This window comes from Leptodactylus fuscus, chromosome 7 (genome assembly GCF_031893055.1).
Source record: "Leptodactylus fuscus isolate aLepFus1 chromosome 7, aLepFus1.hap2, whole genome shotgun sequence".
Taxonomy (NCBI): domain Eukaryota; kingdom Metazoa; phylum Chordata; class Amphibia; order Anura; family Leptodactylidae; genus Leptodactylus; species Leptodactylus fuscus.
In genome coordinates, this window is record NC_134271.1 from 40478110 (window position 1) to 40505198 (window position 27089).

The window sequence follows — 27089 nt, forward strand, 5'->3', positions numbered from 1 at the left end:
CGACTGCGCATGCCCGCACTACAAGAAAATGTAGTGCGGGCATGCGCAGTCGGCTCTACCCAGGCCCGATGCCTGGCAGAGTGAATTCAGAGCCGGAAGACGCCGCGGGGAAGCTGCACGGAGAAGACTTCTAAAGGTAGGAGAAGAACCAGCGTTGATTGGCTGACTGTATAGCATTTGGCCAATCAATGCTGGTTCTGCATCGAACTTTTCCATTCAAATAGCGAGTACGAGTATTTCGAATACTGTAATATTCGATCGAATACCTACTCAATCGAATACTACTCGCTCATCTCTAGTTAGAACCAATTTACACAGAGGGTTCTTCTCTGGATGGCATGCAGCTGATTCTTGGACACCCGGAGGTGTAAAAGGATGTAGAAACAAGGTGGACCAATCCAATCTTGATAGATATGGAAGAATAAGAATTGCGCTTCTACAGTTGAACAAGGAATGAAAACTTTATTAGCAAAAAATACAACACTTAGACACCCAAAAGGGTGCGTAGGCACCCGAAATGCATTGGTTTTTCGCTAATAAAGTTTTCATTCCTTGTTCAGTTGTGGAAGCGCGATTCTTATTCTTCCATGTCTATCAAGATTGGATTGGTCCACCTTGTTTCTACTGAATAAGTTCTGGGAAAGTTTCTTTTTTTTAGCTGGCTTCTTAATAGATAAATGGATTTCCTGCGAGCTAGTATGTAATATATCCTTAGCTGGAATGTGGAGCTGCTTGGAAGTTCCAGTAATAAGGGCAGATGTGTTAAAAAGGAACGCCCTTTTACTAGTACAGTATTGGTAGCAGGTAGTTCCTAAATTCTGCCTTTATTACACAGTATAGGAGCTATACTTGCACCATCCGCAGACTTCATAGAAGTCAGTCTCCACCCCACATTTCAGGGACAGTTGACAATTGGTGAAGGAACAAGTTAAAATCCAAAAAATATGTTACACAATTGCCAAAGGTCTTATTCTGCATGCGCACATACATCTTATCCCGAAATGTTATCCACAAAGGTTAAGTATGATTTAACATTTCATATTTGGTAAATGGTTTACTTATTGGCCCGCAATTCCTTTTATTGCAATGTTGCATCATAAGAACAGAAGCAATGAGATTTCTGTAAACAAAACAATTTAATCTTTTAAAAAGATAAAAAGTGAATTTAAATAAAGTAATAAAATACAGAACATTTGACAAATACATCAGCGTTTCGGACACAATAGCTCAGAACTTATGCAGAAGCTCCATAACTGCAACGGTTGTGCTCTGTCCAAAGATATAGGCTCCACACAGAACAGAGATGATCCCCCAGGCAATAAGGCACGATCTGCAAATAGGAAACGCATTGTACCAGACGTTAGAAATGGTTTGTATACCAGCACCCAAACAAGCCATTAGAGTTTGCACATAACAAATGGTAATGTTCCAAACCTTAGAGGGATTTATTACAAATGCTTACGGAGACCAAAATATGTTGCAAAAGCAGGTTTTTGAGCCAACAATGAACAAAAAGACCTTGCGATCTTTCCAAAGCGGAGGTAGTGGCAGAGGAGGACACAATTATTCTATCAATCCTTAGCAGCAATGTGAAGAATGTTGAAAAAGAGTTTAGTTATTCTTTATAGTGACTCTTAAGTTTTATTTTATTGCAGCATTTGTGGAGTTAATCACCTTTGCAAATTACCCAATTTTGCCTTCCTGTGCCAAACTTGAACCTGGAATCGGCTCTGTGGTCATTGATCCTATTGCTGTATTTGTAACTCTCCTTTCTGTTGCTAGCTGTATGTGGGTGGTATTCCCTGCATGCATCTCCGCAAGATGGACAACACAGAGTCCTTGTCAGTGCTTGGCACAACCAGCGCCATTTAGCTGCCTATCCATCCATGGTTGAGGGGATATCATCACTCCATAGGGAGAGAACCACCATTTAGGTCTGTGGAGTCTTAATAAGCCATGAGTGCTCCACTGTGCAAAGGAACATTGGAAGAATATGCAAATCTGACTTCCATGATGTAATTAGGATGCCAGTGCCTCAAGTATGCACACCAATAGAGGTCGCTGACTGAGAATGTGCAAGTCTTATCTTCCATGATGTAATTAGGAAGACAGAGTCTCAGTCAAGCAAACCAATAGAGGGCGCTCCCTTTAACATCATGCTGACCTTCTCAGAGGCCTTTGTTTGCAATGATGTTGGGATTGGAAGAGCGCAGCACTGGACAGGCAGCTTTATGAGACAGGAGAGATATCTTCATTAACCACAGAGCCCAGCTGACATGAGAATCGCCATTATCACAATGGTGGTCCTTGGTGTGATACTTCTGGTGAGTACATGGTCAGAAATAGGAGTCATGTACAAAATTGGGTAATTGCAAAAGTGAATAATTCCATAAATGCTGCCATAAAATGTAAATAGTTTAAAGTTACTTATGTTATAACATACTATCACTGTGTGTCTGCACAGACATGATGCATTCATTACTTCATAAGGCTGAGGCCCCATGTTGCAGAAATGTAGGTTTTTTTTGTTACATTAGATTTACGTTAGCTTTTGTTGCATTTTGACCCAAAGCCAGGAGTAGATGGCGCAGAAGGTAGAAGTATAAGAATTTCCTATATATTCACAATTCCAAATCTGCAACAAAAAAGCTGCGTTTCTGCAACGTAGGTTCTTTACCTAAAGGGATCATTTTAAAACCCTGCCAACCCCGCATGCTTCTATCAAAACCAAATCAGGAAGGCCATTGAAAAATCTAATTCTCTTTCTATATTCTATACTAATTCTATATTCTAATTTCTAGACATTTGGGCAGAGCTGCTGCATTGGATAGTCACAGCATTGGTGACTGGAACCTCTCTAACACATTGGGTGTGATACAAGGTTAGAAGAATGGAAGCTGACCTTTTCCCTTTGCTCTGTTAAGAGCTCTGCTGCAACCGTCAGCTGTTTCTCTAAGGCTCCGTTCTCTCGGAGTAACGCGCCGCTCATTTAGACACGTATACACGTGTCAGAGCGCTGCGCTTCAAAACAGACCCCATTGATTTCAATGGGTGCCGGCTTACGCGCCAGTGGCGTAACTACCGCAGTGGCAGCGAAGGCCCGGGCCATTAGGGGACCCGGTGACAGCCGCTACCGCTGCATTTTTAATTTTTTTTAATAGGCCGTTACGGGCCCTATTTACTTGCCGATCCTGGCTGGGCTCGGTAAGTGACACCGCGGGCCCCACAAATACTATCATTATACTCAGGGGTCTTTGCAGACCCCCAAGTATAATGATCAGCAGACCGGGAGAGGTAAGGGAATGTAAAAAAACACTGACGTCATAGAAAAAGGACGGCAGCGGAGAAGACAGCATAGGAGCCGGGGACAGGTAAGAAACAGTAATTTATGTTTTTATTGTTTTTATTCCCCCGGGTCTCTGAAAAGACCCCAGAGTATAATAATTGTTTATGGGTGTCCACAATGGGCTATAATACTGTGTGCAGGAGCCACTAAGGGACATAATACTGTGTGCAGGGCTTACTAAGGGACATTATAGAGTGCGGAGGAGGGGGTTGGTCGAGGTCTTCAGGGTTGGTTGGGGGGGGGTAACCATGTCAAAAGTTCACCACGTATCACTTTGAAAGCAATAGGTAAAAAAAAAAAAGCCTCCCATTGATTTCAATGGGAAGCGCGCGTATGCCAGCACCCATTCAAGTCAATGGGATCTGTTTTTTACGCCGCTCACACTGAACGAGTTTACATTCAGAATGAGCGGAGCGTAAACTCAGTGTGACGGTTCCCTAAGGAGGTGTTCACACATAAGAATTTGACACTTAATTTGAGGCAGAATCTGTCTCAAAATCTGCCTGAAATCTTACTCCCATTCATTTCAATAGAAGCAGTAGCTGATTTTTTTTTTTTTCTCAGCTAGCGGAAAAAAAATAAGCATCTTGATCGTTCTTCTGTCTGAGAACTCTCATTGAAATTAATGAGGCGCGGAAAATACACCTTTTCCATGGGCGGAGAATTTGACATAAAATTCGTCACAATTTGGAATTTGACCTTGTTCACTTAAGACAAAATCCAGTGGCACTCTTCTTATTCATTGTCAAAATCTGTGTGTGTTTTTGTCAAGCAGAAAAAATTCCTGCTTGACAAATTCAGCGGCAGGTTCATATGTTTGAACACCCCCTAATTCTGCATGACCAGTGCACACATAGAGCTGGAGCTAATATACCTGCCTGGATTGGAAACTACCCTGAAAAATTTTACAGAAAGATTTGTAAGATTTGTACATCTTCTGTATTTTGAATTTTTTCCTGGTTTTGGCTTACAAATACTGATGCATAATACTAACTGTTGCAAAAACACTGTGATTTGGCCACAGGAGAAAAACACCACAGCAAAAACCACGGAATTTTACAGTACCTGCAAAGTGGACGGGATTCTGGCTAATCCCATCCACACATTGCAGAGAAATATCTGCAGCAGAAATGCTACGACTTCAAAAAAAAACATTGCATTTTAGTAAATCGCAGCATGTCAATTACACCTACGGAAACTCTGCGGACTTTCTGTGAAGAGTGTTGTGGAAAAAACCATAATGTGTTTCCAACATGGTCTTTTCCGCTTGGCTTGCTACGTGGGGCCTACAGCATCGGCTGTAATACTCAGCCAGATCTCAGCCGCGCGTAATACATTGAAAGCATAGGGAAAAAAGCCTCCCATTAATTTCAATGGGGAGCACACGTATGCCGGCTCCCATTCAAGTCAATGGGAGCTGCTTTTTACGTGCTCATTCTGAACGTGTTTTTACAATCAGAATGAGCGCAGCGTTACATCGTGTGAAGGCTCCCTAATAGGGCCCGTAGATGTTTCTCTGATCATATCAGGTACAACTAGAGCCTGGCTGTCAATCACAGAATCTGGGCCTGTGTGACTTTGTCGTGGAGACCTGGGTGACACATGCCTCTTAGTGGATTCCCTGCAATGTAAAAACTTTTTTTATACATAAAATAGTTCAGAACAAAATTGTTAGTTTCTGGAAAAATGGAAATATAGACCACTAGTATTGTAAGAAAATGTATCTCACCGTCCCCTATATAGAAACATATTTTATAAATGACTCACTTTTTCTTCTGACCCATGACTTCCGTTTCCATAGCGCAAATCAAACACAGCCCTATAGGTGGAATACAATACACTTGTGAAAATATAGTCCTGATAGCCATTTTTCTAGTTTCATGTTATTATTGCTATCTTGGCACAGGACCTTTTATTTCTAGGATATGATTCAGCTCTCTGTTAGTATAAGAAGTAGCAGGCTGGGCTGTAGAATCATTCATTTGTATGGCTCCATGTACATGACTTTCACAGCCTGGTGTATGGGGCCATGAGCACAAGGTTGGACAGGTCCTATTCCTGTCCCGTTTTGTTCTATACCATGCTCACTAGCCCCAATGAATGAGCCAGTAGAAGCACGGCCAGTTCGTGGATGACATCCATATGCCGTCGGTGGCATTCAATTGCAACTCTGCAACACTCACATGGTTGTGTGCATGCCGCCTAAAGAAGAGCATTGCATCATGTGTCTGATCTTATATAGCAGGTCAGTTTGGCTAATCCAGTGCCAAACTTATGAAGAGTAAATGCACATAAAATGGACTTAGATAGATGACACAAGCTTACCTGGAAAAATGAAGATGAAGAAAGCGCTGATTCCACCAATGACTGAGATGACCTCGCTGATGTCCGGCACAAATAGAGCAATGATGAGAGTAACCAAGATCCACAGCACAGTCAGTGTGACCCGCACAAATCGCTCATAAGCAGCAGTTACATATGTAGTCATATATTTGTGATCCAACCAAGCTTCTTGAAGGACAGATCTGGGGAAGAGAATAGCAATCTGTAACTCACTTTTCCCTAGAGACTCCGTTATGGAGAATTTCATTTGGAAAGTCGTTTTTCTAGAGTTTCCCCTTTAGCAGCACAGAAGATGATATAAACTAGAATAGCAACAGATGCTTACCTTCCTAGAAGAAGTATAATCGGATAGATGGTGACAATGGAGATGGCAAACAGCAATCTGGCTACTATGACAACAGCGTCATTCCCTGGGTAAGACATCAAGATGTCAGCAGCTACGCTTTCCCCAAATGTAAGGTATCCATACACGCCTGAAAGAGGAGGAGGGGAGACAGACAAACATTGTCAAGCACTAATGCAGCCTGTAATACAAGCATTGTATGGACAAGCCTCCTGGCTGTCGAAGGAACAGATCAGTGACCCTGGATCTTGAGACTGGCAATCCACCCCAAAATGGCGCCTTAATAAGCTTTGATTGACATCCACCATGATAGTACAGTGGATGTCAGGAAAGGGTTAAAGATATATGCAAAGTATAATATGAAAGTGGCAAATCCCATTTAAATTTGAGAAATGTGACATTTCAGAATGGCGCCCACAGCTGCAGGTTAGTAGTACAGGCAGTGACCTAGATCTCCACGCTAGGCTAAATTCTCCAGTTTTGCTAAATAACACATGGATATTTCTATCCCCTGTAATACCGCCTTGTTAGTGAGCAACACAACTGCACGGAAATTTCTACACTTACGATATCAGATTTGTGTTGTTACCTGTTAGTGAATAAATGAGCAGGCAGATCAACATGGACACCACAGACACAATGACCCAGTTTGAGAGAGATTTGTTCTTCATACTGCTATAGATGGTTATACAAGCTTCATGGCACTAGAAGAAAAACAAAGAATGACCAAAACTGCATTATGTTGTAAATGTGGTTTGCAGATGTAGGCTACGTGTACATGAATGTGTGGGTCCGTGGTATAGTGACATATGGATAATATGTGTGAGCTCCACTGGCCTATAGATTTAATAAGTGAGCCAGGGCCACAAAAACGGAAACAGGACCTGTCGTGAGTTTTGCCCCCGGTCTCACAGACACCTAGACAGACCCATGATGACACATGGTTGTGTGTATAGGGCCATAAAAAAAAAAACAACTATTTGTCAGTGTAAGGGGGCATTCACACGGAGTAACGCCGGGCGTGTATCACAGCCGTACACGCCGGCATTACGGCAGACTGCCGAACACTTCCCATTCAGTTCAATGGGAGCGCTCATAAATGCCACTGTTACGAGCGCTCCCATTGAAGTGAATGGGAAGTGTTCGGCAGTCTGCCGTAACGCCAGTGTGTACGGCTGTGATACACGCCTGGCGTTACTCCGTGTGAATGCCCCCTAATAGTAAGTTCTATTTTAAAAGTGTCAAAGTAAGCTGAGTATTACAGTACCTGCGAAGTGGATGGGATTCTAGCAAATTCCATCACACATTGCAGAAAAATATCTACAGTGGAAAAGATGAGTTTTCAAAAATGTCAGTTATTGTATGTATATAGGTATAATAGGGGCAATGAGTCTGCAAAGGAAAACGCTGCGTACTTTCTGTGAAAAATAAGCAATGCAATTTTTTTTGCTGTGGCTCGCTATGTTGGGCCTTAGCGTGTTTTTTGTTTTGTTTTTTTTTACAAAAATAGAAATAAAATGCATAACTAAGTGAAACACCTTCATAAATGGTAGAATATCTTGGGGAAGAATAGAAAAACGTAATTGCATTTTTAGTAAAAACAAAACAAAAAAATTAAAAAATACAATACAAAAACACTAGGGCAAGTTTATTAGAACTCATTTTGGCCCGGGCCCCACGTGATGTAAATCGCAGCGTTTTAAAGTCAGAGCAAAGTGGATGAAATTATAAAAACTGCACTACGGACATATGGCGATTTTCATAACCCGCAACATGACAATTACACCTGCGGAAACACCAGCGGTTTCCCTATAGGTATAATTGAAACACAAATACCGGCAGAACAAACTTCTGTGAACTTTATGTATAAAGCACTATGGGAAGAACTGCGATGTGTTGCCGTGCGGGTTTTCCCACAACGTTTTTGCGCTGTAGGACACCATGTGGGGCTTTAGCCTCTGTAAACTTAGGCCCAGTGGTGAATTCTCAGTGGCTCCTGCTGGAAGCTAAACTGCTGCATCTTTACACCCTCTGGTCTAACTTTGCATCACCTATTTCTTGGTTTAATTTATCCTATAAATGTGACAACATTGTGGTGCATTTATATGGTGCAGATGTTACATGAAACAACCCCCTTTACTTGTAAAGCCATGCCTATCAGGTGAGGCACACTAAGCGTCTAATAAATGTCCTATAATGCATACAGGACAATTTTCCAGATTTATGGCACTTTTTCATAAGTAATTCAGCCTACTGTGTGTGAAAATGCCCTAAAAGAAGCCCCATGTTATTCACACACTCTGCAACCAGAAAGCAATTCCTATTATGTTCTTTACATGACATCCACAGGTGGATTTATTATCATAAGGTTTAATTGTTATCTTATTATTGTTCCTTTTTACTTTGTGGCTATCCGAAATCTTGCAATATTTCAGCCTTCACGCTGGCCCCTAGAGCAGTCACAGTAGGCTGACTTGTCGCTTTTTGCTGCTCACTTGTCAGCTTTGCTGTGTAGACTGGGAAAGGGTCAGCAGAGGGCATGGTATTTAACAGCAGATACGTCGCACTACCCCCGAGAGAAATAGCTAAGCTAGAATAGCGGCACTATGTCAGTCCCAGGTCTCTGGAGTGTACTGGAAACTCTAATAGTTTATTAATATTTCTGTGACCATCAACAGCCACAGCGCAGCTTTCTAGAGTCCTATAAGAAATTAACATCTTCAGAAATCTCTCCCATTGTATCCTTTCTGTATTCTTACATCTGAATAACACATGAGCCATTCCCCTATCAGTATCTACCATGATGCACCAGCACTAAGTTAAGTTAATTCTTTTCTGGAGAATTTTAATGATTTTTTATCCCCAATACCCGGAATTTACCTGAAAGCCAAAGCAGATCGTTGGAATCACACTAAACATTGAAGCCAAAGTAGATGCACTGAAATAGAGCGAAACAAACAGGTTATGGAACAGTCGCAGATTATCTTTATAGTTCACATTTTAATGGTTTGTGTCCAAGGAGACAAACAAGGGGGCTACCATATCCTGACAGTGACTAATGGGTTCACGCTGACTCTACACTTTTAAAGAATGTGCGCGGGTTAGAAGAGACTAACTTTACGCCACATTTAGGTTTTCATGCGTGTGCCAAATATTTGTTCCTTACACCCTGCAAGTTAGGGATTTTGTCTACAGATTTTGTCTCATGGTGAAGCAAACCCTCCGCTACTCGGGATGTTGCATTAGTATAGACAAGTCCTGCTGCAGCTGCCAGTGGTTTAGACGCCAGCACGGTACTGACAGATTCTTGATGGTTATGATAGTTCATTACAGATATTCACTACAGACCATTAAAAACATTATTGATTATCGCCAAGTACAGTCAAGATTAATCTGATCACAAGAAAAACTACACTATATAATCTATATAAAGCTTCATCATCAGATATCGCAGGGGTTAGGGGAGAAGTAAAGACAGACATCAGTGAATTAATTCCTTCAAAGCCCATATGGATTGCAAATGCAAGAGAACATGTGCTGAATAAAGTATATGGACTTTGAATCTCTTGATATTTAATCTTAGTTGACATATGGGAATAGATTATCTGATGAGTTAAGATTTGCAATCCATTATTAAATGTTCATATATAGCAGGTATTAAACTGTCATGTGGCGGGTTTATTTTTAACCCACGCTGATGCTGGCTTTGAAAGAGATGTGGCTTTCCTTGTTCACCATACACATTGATCTATTCTGCTATAGAAACAGCATCTATCAGAAATCTGAATGATAACGTTCAATAGATTAGCAGAGAAACCACTAAGATGGGAAAGGTCAGATGTATTATACCCGCAAAAATAGCAATTCTAGGAGATTTTCTTAGAAGACTTAAAGAAGGAATTTTTCCCCTGAAATAGGGCAATTGGCACAAGCCTCATTGGGGTTTTTTGCCTTCCCCTGGATCAACACTGTAGGGATTGTAGCGTTATAGGTTGGACTTCATAGACTAATGTCTTTATCCAACCTCATCTACTATGTATGTAATATCACTACTAAGTTAGAGGGGTTCATGTACTATGGTAAGGCATTGCAAGGAACTTAGATTCATGTCTATTGGCCTAATCACTTGGCTTTTTAAGTAGCGACTTCACTAGTCATTCTGTATCAGGGATCATATGGGCACTTGATACCCTCTTGGGACTATTTGGACATCACTGTTGACAAAGTACGGTGCTCCTTGGCTGCTGTTTGGTGGCTTGAAACTATAGTGCCAAAGTCTTGGCAGTGTATGTATGAAATGGTTATTACATGGCATGGTTTTTTCCAAATTGGGTCACGTCATCCCACTTAGTCAAAGCAGAGACTCTTCTCTGTATGGATCAGACATGAGCTAGTCTGTATATATATATATATATATATATATATATATATATATATATATATATATATACACACACACATATATACACACACACACACTATATTACTGTTCTGATAGAGAATTGCGTAACTGATTTGATACAAAATCATTAACGCTTTGACCAAGTGGAAATAAAGAGAGTACGTATACCATATCAGTATATGCTAAGGAGGATCTACTCATATACTTACCTAGAGGAATATTCCTGCTTATGGACAACGTCATGCTCCATCAGGTAATACTTGACAATTATCACCACGGTCAGGTAACAAGCAGCCAATGTGCCAAGAATACTGCAGGGAAGAGACAAACATTACAAATGGAGTGACATTAACCATATAAAGTGCTTTCAGGATTAGACAATGATCCCCTAACATCTCCCAAAAGGTAGAAACAAGGGTTGGGGCGAGATAAGGTCTTACTCACATTGGCATTACTTTAAAATGGAAGCTATAAGTCCATGGCAGAATGGACCCTGGCAGTGCCAACAGGCTTCATTGATATACAATAGATCTATCATATTCTGCTGGGGTGTGACATGCCTTCTTTCTTTCTGTCAAAATGGTAAAGTCTTGATGCAGAACTAGTCCCCCCACCCCCCCATGAAATGTGACAGAAAATATCACCTTTTCAAATGCATTATTCATTAGAAGCTAAAGGGATTATTTCATGAGAGACAACATGTAAGAGGGCCCGTAATCCCAAATATAGGACCGCATTCTACAATAGTGAAAGGCAGACAAGTACCGCTGTTGTAAATTTTAATTAAACTTAACTCCACCAGAGGGCGCAGTGTTTGATGGTTACAGTATAGGGCACTTAGGTTGGCGATTACAATTACAAATGAGTACAAGGTTTGGCGATTAAAGGCTCCTTAAAGGGATCGGCCACTTTCAGACCAATATTGAGAGACAAATCTAATTGTTTGTATAATAAAAAAAAAAATTGTACAATTTTCCAACATACTTTATGTAACAATTCCTCACGTTTTTCTAGATCTCTGCTTGCTGTCAATCAATCTGCTTACCTCTAATGGATATAAATCAGTCCATGGCTGGCGTTTTCCGAATAGGTATAATAAGGGCAGAAAGTCATAACTTTGCGCAGTAACATGCGATGCGTTTCACTACATGGGACCTTAGCCTAAGACATCAGCCATACAATGAATGTGCTATTGTTCCCATGTAAGCCTGTGACTTGGACGGAATATGATACGCTTTATCTGTGTATTGCCAGTAAGGGTTTGTAAGAAATGCCCCTCATGAGCTCCAAGACTTCTTATGGAACATACAATTCTCTTATTTGGGGGCATTTATTCACCGCCTCTATTTGTAAGGATAATAAGGGAGGTGGAACAAACATTGAGATATAATATTGCATATATTTTTTAGGAGCTCGTATGAGATTATTAATAAAGGTTGTGCTTTAGGGTATGGTGATTTTTCGGTGATATATAATTTCAGATTGACACATTCCTATAATAATCCTATATTTTGCTGGAGTGTTTGTGACTTTTCTGACTACTACAAACAAACAAACTTTTTACAGACTTCCAAGGACATACAAATCGACATTGCTATAGCAAAGCTACAAATTCCTGCTTGCCCTTGCCATTCTGCTCATGGATCAGGGAGAACAACAGGGAATATCCAATATCCTATACTATGCACTGCACAAAAAAAGAGGAAAAAAAACTACAGCACATTTGCGTGGTTAAGGGATGTTTTACCAAAAATATATATTCGATTTTAAGATGAAGATAGATGACATAACATTAATCTATCGGTGACATTTTCCTGTACTTATACATTAGTTATAACATGTTCCAATAGAGAAAACTATTCAGTATACAAATAAAAGCAGCATACACAGCGTATAGTAACAAAGCATACATTCAGAGGATCCCTATGGAGTCCCTGGCACAGGGACTAAAAGCCCAGATGAAAAATTCCGACAAACACAACTTTTTTTCTGTCTGGCAAAATCTGAGAAAACAATGAATACCTGACGGACCCCATCATAATCGGTGGCGTCCCCCAGGACCCGTTGTTGTCTGTCATTTGAAAGATCAGTCTTAATGTTTAGTCTGCTGTTCTGCTCCTTTGATGGAACAGAAGAATGGAACTAAAACAATGAAGATATTAAACCAGTCTTAGAAATATGGAAAAATTTTTTGTTAAACAATTATAAAAGAAAACTTCATTGCCATCTAGTGGTCACAGTTGCTTAAGCAGCGTCATGGTTAGCGGTCACCTGTCGGCAAGATTATGATGCCCATACTGAAGGCAGCAAGATTTGGTTACTCTAGCGCTTTATTAATTATTAATTATTATTATTATTATTATTATTATTATTTATTTAACACTTTATTAGAATTACGCTTCCTCTGTCACTTGCAGTTAAGGTTGCCACCTGGCCAGTAAGCCAACGGTCCAGTCAGTATTATTATTATTACTATTACTACTACTAGAAAGTGGTGCAGATATTTCATTTGTACCAGAAATAATAATTACCAGTATTTTTAGAAAATAACTTTACACATTTGCAGTAATTTACTGGCACAACTTTCATCTTTTAGCAGGCCATGGTGAGGCTGTCACCGATGAATCTAGCGGTCCATCATCCTCACCAGTGGGTCAATGCATAAAACCGCGCACACCTGACCACGACCAGAACTGCAGTCTACATTGGCGCTTGCTTAGTGGGCCCTCACAGAGCAGTGGGCCCTCTCGCACTTTGCCTACAGAAGTTCTTTGTTGCTCAAGGAAGTGTGACACTTCAGACACCGGGGGAGTTTGCGGCAGGGTTCTTTACTAAGTAGAAGATGTTAAGCCGCTAATTTTCTATCTGATGCAATGTGAACAGAGAACCATAGACGTCGAAATGGTAGCAGTAGTGAGTCTCTAGCCAAATAAGCACCAGGCCCATCTGTCCTACTTTGCATTACTGACCACTTTAAGGCCAGGAGATACAAACAGTACCCTAGGGAAGAGGTAGTATAGGGGTAACTGGCTCCCTGAAGGAGTGCACTGATAGATGATGGTCATTAACCCCCTCCACACTCCTTGGCCCTGTGCTCCCTTTCATCTCTCACACAACATCAGGACATAGTGGATAGCAGCACATACAATGTCCTGATGCTGCAACTGTGGTGGTGTCCAGAGAAGAAGAAAAGTCCAGCAGACTTTAATCATACAAGTCTGAAATTAAAGGGGTATTCCCATGTCGCATACTCACCAGTCTTCACTGCTGTAAAATCTTCTTTCTTCCTGGTTTCTTGTGTCATTTGGTGGGTGGGGTTTCACATGCAACCTGCCGTTTAGCTCTGCCCCCAAATTAGCATGTAGCTATGCCCACCGCATAGCGTGATCCTATGGAGTGGCTGAAGGGCCTGTGATGTCATCAAAGGTCCTCAATATTGGACTATGAAGTACAGGCAGGAGCAACTCCATTCTGTGTTACATACAGAGACTGCCTGTCTCTGCCATAATAAACACAATTGAATTAGCTAGCCTGATAACTGGGAGAACAGAAGACGTTCAGAAATGAAAGCAGCTCCTCTCCCCTATCTGAGTGCAGGATCTAGGTCACATGGTGTAGACACAGGAATAGCTAGATACACTGGATCGCTCCCGTGCACATAGCCCCTCCTCCCTCCCCCCTGAGAGCAGGCAGATACATCACTTGACTTTTGAGCAGATAAGTCAGGGCTGTGTCAACAATGAAGTGAATAAATTAAGATATTGGACAAACAAAGCAGTTTTGCTGAAGTAGTGTATTTAGGAAAAGTCTTACATCCACATTAACAAGCAGTATAGGTAGGATCCTTGTGATGGGACAACCCCTTTAATATCTTTTCTTCATCTGGCCTTGGCTAGTTTGAACATAGAAGTGCAGAAGTGAGAAATATGCATTTTTCCCGCCGCACAAAGATCCAAATCCTAGATTCACCTCTGGTCACGGGCCCCTTTCTATGTAGGGCCTTGTGTAGCACTATATGATTTTTGCTTTGCATGTACGATCACTTACACACTTCCTAAGATTTTGCTTTTGGTGCAATACATGTATAATATGTATAATACATTGCTTTTATGAACTGTAGCACCTTTCAAAGTGATTCTAGAAAAAAGATGCTATAATATGGTGCACCAGCACCGCCACAGACAATATAAACAACCATGTACAGCGCAAGTAGTGAACCCTATAACATTCTGTTAGGGAACACTTTGAAACATAACATTTTTTAATGCAGAAGATAGGTTATGGTCACCTCACTGAAAAACTCATTTTAGGCAAATATTCTTGATATCGTAAAGCCTCACATTGTGAACCAATCATTAGATAGATTGGTTAGAGACTAGGCAAGCTCTTCCTGTAAGCAGAGTGAATGCCAGTGTTACTATACAGGGTATATATTCAAATCAGTGGATTCCAATGCAAATTGCAAGCAGTGTCATATATTATAACTGTGCAATGAAAAATAAATTGGGTCACATCTCTGGGATTCCATTTTTTATTTGGGACAACGCACTGCTTGGAGATATGTGAAATTACGAGAAAAAGGTTGGAACGACCTAGATTTTATGTGCTATATACTGAATAAACATAGCCTAAAGGCATCTGACCAACTAACCAGGGACATATCCCTTGACATTATTCTTCCTGCTTGCCATAGTTTGTGGGTTTTTTTCCTTCAGAGAAGATATAAGGACTAATATACAGAACATCTTATAGTCTAAGTCTGAAGTAAAGTCACTATATATATTTATATTTCAGGAGTTTTGATATTCCTAAAATTAAAGCCATGTGAAATTATCTTCTCCTATTTAATAAGGTTTTTTATTTTTTATTAATTTTTGTTTTCTGGGTTTTTTTTTTTTTTTTTTTTTATTAAGTAGGCTTACATTTCGAGTTTTCAGTAATTCACTTTCCACCAATGGAAGAAAATGGAGGAACCAATAACAGTGGAGACAATCATATTCTGAAGGACTAGATAGATCAAAATAGTGAATGCATACAATAAAGTTCTATATGTTCAGTAACTCATGAACAATATGTGGCCTGTCTATGAAGTCTATGAAGGTTTTTTGGCTACCAATTCTCATAAAATGCTGTTGCCGTTAAGTAGTGAAGTAGTCAGCAAAAGCCTGAACCATTAAGGAGAAAGGAGATGGGTTTCAAACTAGTACCAAAGACTACATGTAACCATGGGAAGAATATTCAAATCTGTCTTCCATGATGTAATTAGGGGATATCGTTACTCCATAGGGAGAGACCACCATATAGGTGTGTGGAGTCTTCAGATTTGCATATTCTTCCCATGATGTAATTAGGAAGACAGTGCCTCAGTCATGCAGCCCAATAGATCTCTTCAGCCACTTTAGCTAAATTGCAGTTATAGATCGTAGCTCTAACCTAAGGTTTCATACATATGGGCAAATCTGGTCCATACGTGGGCCAGGAGACCATGAGTCCTTGCATCGGTTGATGACAGAAGTCCCTGCTTTGTGGCTCTACTGTCCAGTCTATATACAGTATGAGACAGTAGAACCTTGTGGAGATAGGGATGCCTACTATCAGATCTATAGCAGTTTTTCCTTGTAGGAGATGACTTACATTTCAATTTAAAGCTCAGTTAAATATAGGTAAAGGGGTCCTCACCTTTCCCCGGTCTCGTTCCCACTGATCAGCTGTAATCTATGGGAGAACTTGGCATCATCACCGCAGGGAAAGCGAACAATTACACATTGACCACTCAGGTCAGTGGGTTTTCATGGTGGTTTCACAGTTGAAAATACAACCTAAGGGTGCATTCACACTGAGTAAACGCTAGCTTATTCTGAACGTAAAACACGTTCAGAATAAGCGGCGTCTAAAGCTGCTCCATTCATTTCTATGGGAGCGGGGATACGAGCGCTCCCCATAGAAATGAATGGGCTGCTTCTTTCACTCCGTGCAGTCCCATTGAAGTGAATGGGGAGTGCCGGCGTGTACGCTCCGGCATGAGCAGAGCTTGCCGTATACGCCGGCACTCCCCATTCACTTCAATGGGACTGCACGGAGTGAAAGAAGCAGCCCATTCATTTCTATGGGGAGCGCTCGTATCCCCGCTCCCATAGAAATGAATGGAGCTGCTTTAGACGCCGCTTATTCTGAACGTGTTTTACGTTCAGAATAAGCTAGCGTTTACTCAGTGTGAATTCACCCTTACTGATGATGTCAGCACCACTCTCCTGACTTCTGGTAACCAATGAGCCCTTCCATAGAGATGGAAGCATTTACTGGTTGTGCTGGTGACAGGGGGTGAGTGGCGAGGAACAATTCTCAATACTTACCGATATTAGGATTATGCCCAGAGGAAGATTGGCAAGTATATGGTAATGTGTGGGGAAGCTTTAGTGTGTGGGCAGAACCTCCTTGAGACATACCCCCAATCCCCACAATATTGCTTCACAAAAAAAAAAGTTGGCCTTTCCCAACGTTTTCACCTGGAATTTCTAACGGACTCAGCGCTGGAAGATCTGAACTGAGACTCCAATACAGATGCAGATATAGCGTGATTAGGACATTCACCCAACCCATTTACCTTGTATATTTCTGAAAACTGATTTCCTTGGGGATGGAGAGTGGAAGGATCACAACCAGGCAGAGGAGACACATGGCTAACCTTTCGTCAGCGTACCATAGTCGAACGGGTTCCCCCATGGCATCAGTTGTCACATTTGTATGAAGAGAATCACATACTATGTAAAAGGAAAGTTGCATTAGACATCAGACAGACAAGTGGTTCACAGAACTTATCACAAGTTACAACTTACATTTTTCCAGCTGATCTTCTACCACACGGAGAAAGGCTACAGAGATCATGAAGAGGTTGAATATGAAGCAGATTCCACAGAGTTTTCCAATGGCCGGGCCACAAACATCTCTTACTACACCTTGATATGTAGAATGATTGCTGAGGGATGAGGCGTACCCAAGGATTACCAGCCCACTGATTAAAAAGATGAGGGAAACCTAGACATAAAGAACATCATAAGATCAATATGGAGAGTGGAATCTGACATGTCAAATTGATAATCTTCTGCTACTTAGTAGACCAGGCCAACCGGTCATCATGGACCTCTGTGGGCTACTAGGTGTCAGCTGATGCTCCTATGCTGACCATAGTGATCTGCTGATGTAGCCTAGACCTACAGACCACTTTCCACTTACCTTATTACTGATACAGCTCCCGGGATCTCTTCTGCCATACAGGATGCGTGCACCTTCTATTCTGCTCCCGTAACCTCCACTATGGTGCCGCTAGGGCCAGGGAACAAAATAGAAGATGCACACATCCTGTGAGCAAAAACAGGTACCCCCCTTTCCCCAGTTAATAATAATTCCCTCGCACACAGGTAATGTTATGAACTAGGGAAGTACTAGTAATATAAGTGCCCCCCACATGTAACCTCTTCCCCACACAAGCACACACAGGCAGCAGGTAACAGTACCTTTGGGGGGGGGGGGGGGGCGGGACATTGCTAGAGCTCTATTACAGTAATAGTAGTTCCCCCTCCAAGTTAATAACATTACCTTGGGGGGGAGGGGGAGGCTGGCTTTCGTAATGGGGGCACTATTACAGTTAAAGTGTCTCCCACACACACACACACGGTTAATAACATTTTCCCCCCACATAGGTCATGTTAACTAAGGGGCATTATTACTGTAATATTGCCCTAGTAGTGCCACCCAAAGGTAATATTCCCCCCCACCCCCACAAACACAGGTGATATTACTTGTGGGGGGGTGGTACTGTTACATTACAGGTCTCCCCTGCCCTACCTGTGCTTTATTACGGGAGCTGCCCATATAATAAGTTATACATGATATGGAGAGAACTCCATTAAATAAGGTAGATGTAAATTGGCCTATATGTAAGTGGTCCTGTCAGGTTTCGGACGGCAGGAGAAAACCTTTGACTGCGGGGTAAGTTCATTTCTATGCTACTCCTCTGTTCCTCCTCCCCTCCCTCATGTTTTCCCCCTTGTTACCTTGTCTCTAGATGTGGTTTCGTCTGTCTCCCCCTTTGTGTTCTGTGTTTTTGGTATCGTCCTATTCCTTCTTAGTCTCTTGTAGCCACGCCCCTCTTCCTCTTTGTCCGGCAACCATCAGCTGAACACATCGTTTTCCCTCCCTCCCTCCCCTTTTCTTGATCTTTTCAAAAAAAAAAAAGAGGAGAGTGTGTATGGTATTGAAGTGTTGTGTCAACCCCTAGCGGTTGGTTTGTCACGTTTACTTTTCCGGATGTATCACAGTTTTTAAAAAAAAAAAAAAAAAAAAAAAAAAGAGTAAATTTGTTTACTATGCTCACGAAATGCACGGATTGTATCGGTGGAGTAGCACTCGTTTTCAGGTCTTCCTTAGCGGAAATGGTGTGTACAAAAAAAAAAATAAAAAATAAAGGAAAAAGAGAGAGTAATTGAGCTGACAAGGCGTCGGTGCAGCGCACCGTGTTTTTCGTACGGCAGTTTGTCTCAAGGGCGGTGTTCCACTGCCTTTTTCGTTTTTAGGTTTGTGATTTGGGATGGAGGTTGTTACGTGTTTTAATGTTTTTTCTTTTCTTTCAGTTAACCCTTGTCTCTACTTTGCCAGTCACAGCTGGAGGGCGGTTATGCACAAGAAGTAGGGGAGGCGGGGTGACCCCGCCCCTCCTCGGAAGGGGGCCGGGCTCCCCCTCTCCTGATCTGCATATGTTTACAGTTGGTTGCCATGGTAACCGTTGCCATGGCAACCCTTGTTTTACTACGAATGTTTTATAAATAAATAGCTGTGGCCGACCTACACCCACGCAAAAGTTATAAGTTAGTCCGTGTCTTCATTTGCGGGTTATTAAGGGGTAGGGGAGGTATCTTAGGTTCAAGTTCCCATATCCCCGCAGTCTTGGTACAAGAACGGTTGTGGACCGCTGTGGTACTACATAGGTTCTGGTTGTGCATAATAGATATTATGATACATTATATCCATTGTTTAGTTACTGCCTATGTAAAACAATCTAAAGTATAGTAATGCAAAGTGTAAATTATGCACAAGGTGTGTGTGTGGGGGGGGGGAGACATTCAAGCCCTATGAATGTTACACCCCTGCCTGATCAATCATGCTCCTTAGGAACGTTACAACCTACAACAGAGTCTCAGCATAAATCCTGCTCTGCTAACAACCATCACCATTTTGCCTCGTCACAAATAATTGCGATTGTTTTCCGCACATATACTCTCTACGCCAAATAATAGCAAGTACAGAAGCAGCCTGACATATGGCTGCCGATTCCCGAGCTGCGTTGGTACATGCTGTTGCATTAAATAAAAATGACTGCAGTCACATGTAGCTGAACACCATCATGTCCCTTTAGGTGCTGCCATACAATGCACATTGTAGCCGTACTCCACTAAGTAAGGGAAACACTGCCTGAAGAAAAGCCTATAATCATTACTGACCATGCGGTAAGGGCAAAGCTGCGCAGCCAGTTATACTGTTATACTGTGGCTGCAGTCATCATGTGCTAACACCCTTAGACAGGGCAAGTATCAAGAATAAGAAATCCTAGGCACACTTATTCTTCATAGTTGGCCTGATAATTAGGTTCCTTAAAGGGGTTTTTCCCACCAAAGAAATTTATTTATTTCCTATCTATAGGATAGGAGATAACTTGCAGATCAGTGGATGGTCCGACCGCTCACATCTCCATTAAATTATGATGGATAGGAGATAACTTGCTGGAAGTCATATCAAATCAAACAAGCTTTATTGGCACACCCGAATAGATATTTTGCATTGCCAAAGCTAGTAAAGTGGGGGGGGGGGGAAGAGGGATTCGGGTGGAAGTCTACATTGTTCTTTATGGTGAGAGGAGCCTCTATCAGACACCTCTGGTGGTGGTTTATCATTCCGAGAATTGAGGAGAACCCAATAGACTTTAGATGGCTAGCTGGTCCCACTGAGATCACTGGGGTTGGTGATGTACATGTAATGTGTATAGCAGCTATAAAGTATAATTATGTGTTAGAAATAAATTTATAAAAAAAAATTCCGCTGTCAAATAAGGTCGCTCCGAAATAATAGGAGAACAGATAGCAATTCATGTTATACTCATGTTATATTGTATATTATTTTTGGTTTTCAAGAATCACTGTTGGAATATATTATATATATATATATATATATATATATATATCCGCAAATGTAGATATGGCAAGCAAAAGTTTTTGTAATCCAAATGACTTCTGTGAAAAACGTTCATTAGAATCAAATGTCACCTTTGTCTATTTCTCTATATATTTTACCCATTCATTAACTTTGAGTAATTCTAGTATGTAATAAGTGAATTCTTCCTCTTGTTCTTGTACCATACATAAGAGGATAAGTTTATGAAGGCTGGACATTAACCAGTTAATGTAGTTTTCATCTGGTTATAACACAATAGGATAATATGCCTTAATTTGCCTAATATGAGTGTTGCCTGCTTAAAATAATCCCCAAAAATAAGTCATTGGGTAAGCTAGATGCCTGTCATGTTTACATGAAACATTGCTGAGATTTTGCCTGTAAATCCTGTGATCTCAGGGGATTGTGGCTGTGTGTTGGGGGGACATTACATTCCGACTTATGAATTCCTTAATCAATGAAGGAAAGATGTGCAGCAGAGACTCTGCTCCGGAGATCAGCGAACTTGTACCAGACATTATACTAGCAATGTATAACAAGCATTCAGATCTATTGTTGTAGTGCTGGAGAGTCACAGCAGAACACAATGACAACCCTCCTTTATTCTTTACCTCTCCTTGATAGAAAACTTTAAGAAAAAAATAAAAATGTGTAGTAAAAGTTTTCGACTGATCACAAGCAATGTATAATAGAAAATTCCATGAATTCAGATACTTCATACATACAGATATGGTGATAGTAAGGTTCTGACTAGTAAGTCCATAATACAGAAGTACATTAGACTGATACCAACTTCTAGCAACTAAATACATTACATGTATGTTGTCACATATTAGAGAGGCAAACCACTAAAAACTGGAAAATCTCTTAGAAGGAATGGGCAAATATAAGTACAAGGTCAGGAGTATGCGGAAACTTTTTCGCTCTACTGATTGATATTAACTATTGAGTGATCGCTGTGGCCTACAAGGTTTCATATAACTCAATACATTCAGGTTATTGCAGATGTAGCTCAATAGTTAAAATATATTAGTAGCCCTATAATAAAAGTCACAGTGTAGCCATGTCCTAAAAATATAATCCAAGGAATCATAAATTCAGAGACCATTACTTACCATTTCCACCATGATGGCTGTGTGCATCCCACCGGCTTTGTTGAATGCCCAAGGGAAGTTAAGGAGCCCAGCTCCCAATGCAGACTTTAACATGATAAATATGGCTCCCATGGAGGATAAAGTGGGGGTCCCATAATCTCCACCTGGCTTGGCCAGCAAACTGATGCTCTCTCTAGCCAGTTCCTCCATTCTCAAGGCTCTTTTTAGATACTGGAACACAACAATGACTTTGTATGAGCTTTTAACTTCAACCAGGAGGACCTCCCATAATTCCAATGGAGCCGAACCTTTGTGTTCTAATTTAACCCCTTTAGCTGCCAGAGAATACTGAATAATCCAATTACCTCTATTAACTAAAGGCACAAAGGAGAAGGAGCAGTCATTGGTCAGCACAAGCTAATCTACTATATGAGAGTAAATTAGGTAAATGATCTCACAGGGTGGTGCGACATACTGACAGGGAGTGTGTGCCATCACATTGTGGACCCTCTGCAAACACACATATTAGCTCTCATGAGAGTGGGACAATTCCGACTCAGCTACTAAAGGTTAAGCACTGTAACATTAGAATTAAATGGCATAAAAATGTCTGCTGGCACATTGCAGATGTAATAAACTGGTGTCTATCTGCAAATGTAAAGATTCATTCACATATAAGTGTATGAAGTGTAAGGGTGCTTTTATAGGTTTTTGGTTCTTTTTAGAAGCATGACCCTTTTTAACATGGCATCTGCACCGTAGTTCAGTGAACCAGGGAAAGTGCACCTTGAGTTTACTGCACATGTACCAAAGTGCAGCAAATGTATTTATTATGCTTACTTATATAGCGCCATCATATTCCAAAGCACTTTACAGACATTCACAGTCACTGTCCCATATAGGGCTCACAATCTAAATTCCCTATCAGTATGTCTTTAGTGTGTGGAGTACCCGGAGAAAACCCATGCAAACACAGGGAGAACATACAAACTCCTTGCAGATGTTGTCCTTGGCAATATTCGAACCCAGGACTCCAGCGCTGCAAGGCTGCAGTACTAACCACTGAGCCACACTGAAGCAGAGGTATATGGCTTTGGCTTCAGTGAAGAACTGCAGCAGTAGCAGGATTACAGAGGCTCGACAAGTATAAGGCCATAGCCCCATATTGCGAAAACAGAGCGTATAGCAGCGGTGGAAACACATCGGTAAAAAATGCTGCATTTTACATTAACGCAGAGTGGATGGGATTCCAACTAATTCCATCCCCACACCCCACTGTGCAGAAAAAAAAACATTTCCATATAGACATAATAAAAGCAGAAAGTCTATAGAGGACTTTGTGGACTTTGTGAAAAAAGCGATTCATGGTGGGACCATAACCTAAAGGGTTTGTTTTCTTGCTGTGTATGGACAGGATTAAAATAGAGCTATTTGGACACTAAACAACTAGTCCAGAAGAACCTGTCTTTAATGGGGTTGTAGAAGACACTTCACACAGGGGCAGGGTAGTGAGGAGAGGTGAGTATAAGTGTTAAACTGTAGGCAGATGAATGGGGATGGACATTAACCCCTTCCCGCCGATGGCATTTTTTGATTTTCGTTTTTCGTTTTTGACTCCCCTCCTTCAAAACCCCCATAACTTTTTTATTTCTCCGCTCCCAGAGCCATATGAGGTCTTAATTTTTGCGGGACAAATTTTTCTTCATGATGCTACCATTAATTATTCTATATAATGTACTGGGAAGCAGGAAAAAAATTCAGAATGGGGTGGATTTGAAGAAAAAATGCATTTCTGCGACTTTCTTACGGGCTTTGGTTTTACGGCGTTCACTGTGCAGCCAAAATGACATGTCCCCTATATTCTGTGTTTCGGTACGGTTCCAGGGATACCAAATTTATATGGTTTTATTTACATTTTGACCCCTAAAAAAAATTCCAAAACTGTGTTAAAAAATTTTTTTTCTAAAAGTCGCCATATTCCGACGGTCGTAACTTTTTTATACGTAAGTGTACGGGGATGCATAGGGCGTCTTTTTTTGCGGGGCCGGGTGTACTTTTTAGTTCTACCATTTTCGGGAAATGTTATTGCTTTGATCACTTTTTATTCAAATTTTTATCAGAATCAAAACAGTGAAAAAACGGCGGTTTGGCACTTTCGACTATTTTTCCCGCTACGGCGTTTACCAAACAGGAAAAATATTTTTATAGATTTGTAGAGCGGGCGATTTCGGACGCGGGGATACCTAACATGTATGTGTTTCACAGTTTTTAACTACTTTTATATGTGTTCTAGGGAAAGGGGGGTGATTTGAACTTTTAATTCTTTTTATATTTTTTTTATATTTTTTTTTAACTTTTTTTAAAAAAAAAATTTTTGCATTTATTAGACCCCCTAGGGGTGTTGAACCCCAGGGGGTCTGATCACTAATGCAATGCATTACAATGCTAATGCATTGCAATGCATTGCATAGACCAGCCTGCAAAAGAGAGGATTTGCAGACAAGCCTGGGAGCCTGTACAAGGCTCCCGGCTGTCATGGTAATGGGACGTCAGCCCTGGAGCATGCTCCAGGAGCTGGCGATCCCGGCCAAAATGGCGGCGCCCATGCGCCGCCGGAAAAATGGCGCCTCCGGCCCCTTTGATCGCAGCGCCGGAGGGGTTAATGCCTCCGATCGGTCCGGGGACCGATCGGAGGCATTAAAGCCGGTTGTCTACTGCTTACAGCAGTAGACACCCAGCGGCTATGGCGGCCGCCCGGCTCCCGGGCGGTCGCCATAGTTACAGACCCGACATGCACCGTACTATTACGGCGCATGTCGGGAAGGGGTTAAACTGGGGGCAGACGAAGGGAGGACATTAAAACAGGGCAGATGGAGGGGAAACGTTAAACTGGTGGCAGATGAAGGAGGGACATTAAACCGGGGGGGAATGAAGAGGAACATTAAACTAGGCGGATAGATGGAGGGTGACATGAAACTGGGGACAGATGGAGACTAGAGATGAGCGAACACTAAAATGTTCGAGGTTCGAAATTCGATTCGAACAGCCGCTCACTGTTCGAGTGTTCGAACGGGTTTCGAACCCCATTATAGTCTATGGGGAACATATACTCGTTAAGGGGGAAACCCAAATCCATGTCTGGAGGGTCACCAAGTCCACTATGACACCACAGGAAATGATACCAACACCCTGGAATGACACTGGGACAGCAGGGGAAGCATGTCTGGGGGCATAAAAGTCACTTTATTTCATGGAAATCCCTGTCAGCTTGCGATTTTCACAAGCTAACTTTTCCCCATAGGAATGCATTGGACAGCGCTGATTGGTCGAATTCCGTACTCTGGCCAATCAGCGCTGGCTCTGCTGGAGGAGGCGGAGTCTACAATCGCTCCACACCAGTCTCCATTCAGGTCCGACCTTAGACTCCGCCTCCTCCGGCAGAGCCAGCGCTGATTGGCCGAAGGCTGGCCAATGCATTCCTATGGGTATGCAGAGACTTAGCAGTGCTGAGCCAGTTCTGCTCAACTACACCGTGTGCCGGTCAGCCCATCTGAAATAGCAGAGCCGAGTGTGCACACTCGGCTCTGCTACATCAGATGTAGCAGAGCCGAGGGTGCACTAGAACCCTTATGCACACTCGGCTCTGCTACATCTGATGGGCTGACCGGCACACGGTGTAGTTGAGAAGAACTGGCTCAGCACTGCTAAGTTTCTGCATACCCATAGGAATGCATTGGCCAGCCTTCGGCCAATCAGCGCTGGCTCTGCCGGAGGAGGCGGAGTCTAAGGTCGGACCTGAATGGAGACTGGTGTGGAGCGATCTTAGACTCCGCCTCCTTCAGCAGAGCCAGCGCTGATTGGTCAAATTCCGTACTCTGGCCAATCAGCGCTGTCCAATGCATTCCTATGGGAAAAAGTTTATGTCACAAAAATCACAATTACACACCCGATAGAGCCCCAAAAAGTTATTTTTAATAACATTCCTACCTAAATAAAGGTTATCCCTAGCTATCCCTGCCTGTACAGCTATCCCTGTCTCTTAGTCACAAAGTTCACATTCTCATATGACCCGGATTTGAAATCCACTATTCGTCTAAAATGGAGGTCACCTGATTTCGGCAGCCAATGACTTTTTCCGATTTTTTTCGATGCCTCCGGTGTCGTAGTTCCTATCCCACCTCCCCTGCGCTGTTATTGGTGCAAAAAAAGCACCAGGGAAGGTGGGAGGGGAATCAAATTTTTTTGGAGTTTGCCACGTGATGTGTTCGATTCGAATCGAACATCGAACAGCCTGATATCCGATCGAACATGTGTTCGATAGAACACTGTTCGCTCATCTCTAATGGAGACATTAAAGTGGGGACAGATGGAGGGGGTATTAATCTGGGGGGCAGGTGAAGGGGGACATTAAACTGGAGTTATATGGAGGGGGCATTAATCTGAGGACAGATAAAGGGGGCATTAAACTGGAGGTAGACTGAGGGGGGACATTAAACTGGAGGCAGACAGAGGGGGGACATTAAACTGTGAGGGTAGCTGGAGGGGCACATGTCTGCCTGTAGTTGCCCTCAGTTTAATTTGCCCCTCCAGCTGGCTCAGTTTAATGTCCCCCTCTACTGTAGAAGGATTTTACTGTCTGGAGGCGCAATTTTTTTACAGGGGTGAACCTGCTCCTTTCGCCGCCCGAGGCGAAGTACAGAAAGCCGCCCCCTCCCCTGCCGGGGGAGGGGGCGGAATGGGGTTGTGGCTTAGCAGAGGGGGCGTGGCGACTCAAAGGGGGCTTAGCGCAGTTCGTCAGCAGAGAGCAGGCCCGGAGACTACCTGCGCTCTGCCTGAGCGTGAGGGGAGGCTGCTGGAGCAGCACTGCTCCAGTGGCCTCCCCAAACCACCGCTCCGTGCTAAGCCAGTCCAGGACAGCTTGTCCTGGACTGGCTTAGGTTAGCAAAAATGCCGCCCTCCCTGAGGCCCTGGCATAGCGCCACCTGAAGCGCTCGCTTCAGGTCGCCTCATGGGAGGTGCGGCAAAGAAAAATGGATGACAATGGGTGGAGTCAAAGAGTTGGACAGAGCTAAATTTGCTGCAGCGTGCTTAGCACATCACACATTCTGTCCCTCTTTCTATCCTTTGAAAGTTGGGATGTATGAAAATGGTGCCAGGATGGCTAGAAGAAGTAGAGACCAGCAGGCACCCAGAGAACATTGGAATATGAATGGGATTCATAAGTAACGCTACCATTTTTTTTTTTTTTTGCATTCCATGCATGTTATAAAAATATTTCTATCTATGTAATATCTATAATATCTAAATATAAATATCTCCAGCAGTTCCCATTGAAAT

The 27089-nt window shown here is 42.2% G+C and overlaps 1 protein-coding gene across 1 annotated transcript; it reads right to left on the reverse strand.

Annotated features, from left to right (window-relative positions):
• Window positions 1–1079: 1079 nt before the first annotated feature.
• SLC38A8 (solute carrier family 38 member 8) lies at window positions 1080–22043 on the reverse strand. Its single transcript, XM_075280568.1, has 10 exons — window positions 21774–22043; window positions 17271–17469; window positions 17039–17195; window positions 10644–10745; window positions 8913–8970; window positions 6622–6736; window positions 6015–6162; window positions 5672–5871; window positions 5114–5165; window positions 1080–1330 (listed from the first exon to the last, which is right to left on the reverse strand). The coding sequence occupies exons 1-10, from the start codon at window positions 21960–21962 to the stop codon at window positions 1228–1230; spliced, it is 1323 nt and encodes a 440-aa protein (XP_075136669.1). The 5' UTR covers window positions 21963–22043; the 3' UTR covers window positions 1080–1227.
• Between the last annotated feature and the right edge of the window lie 5046 nt (window positions 22044–27089).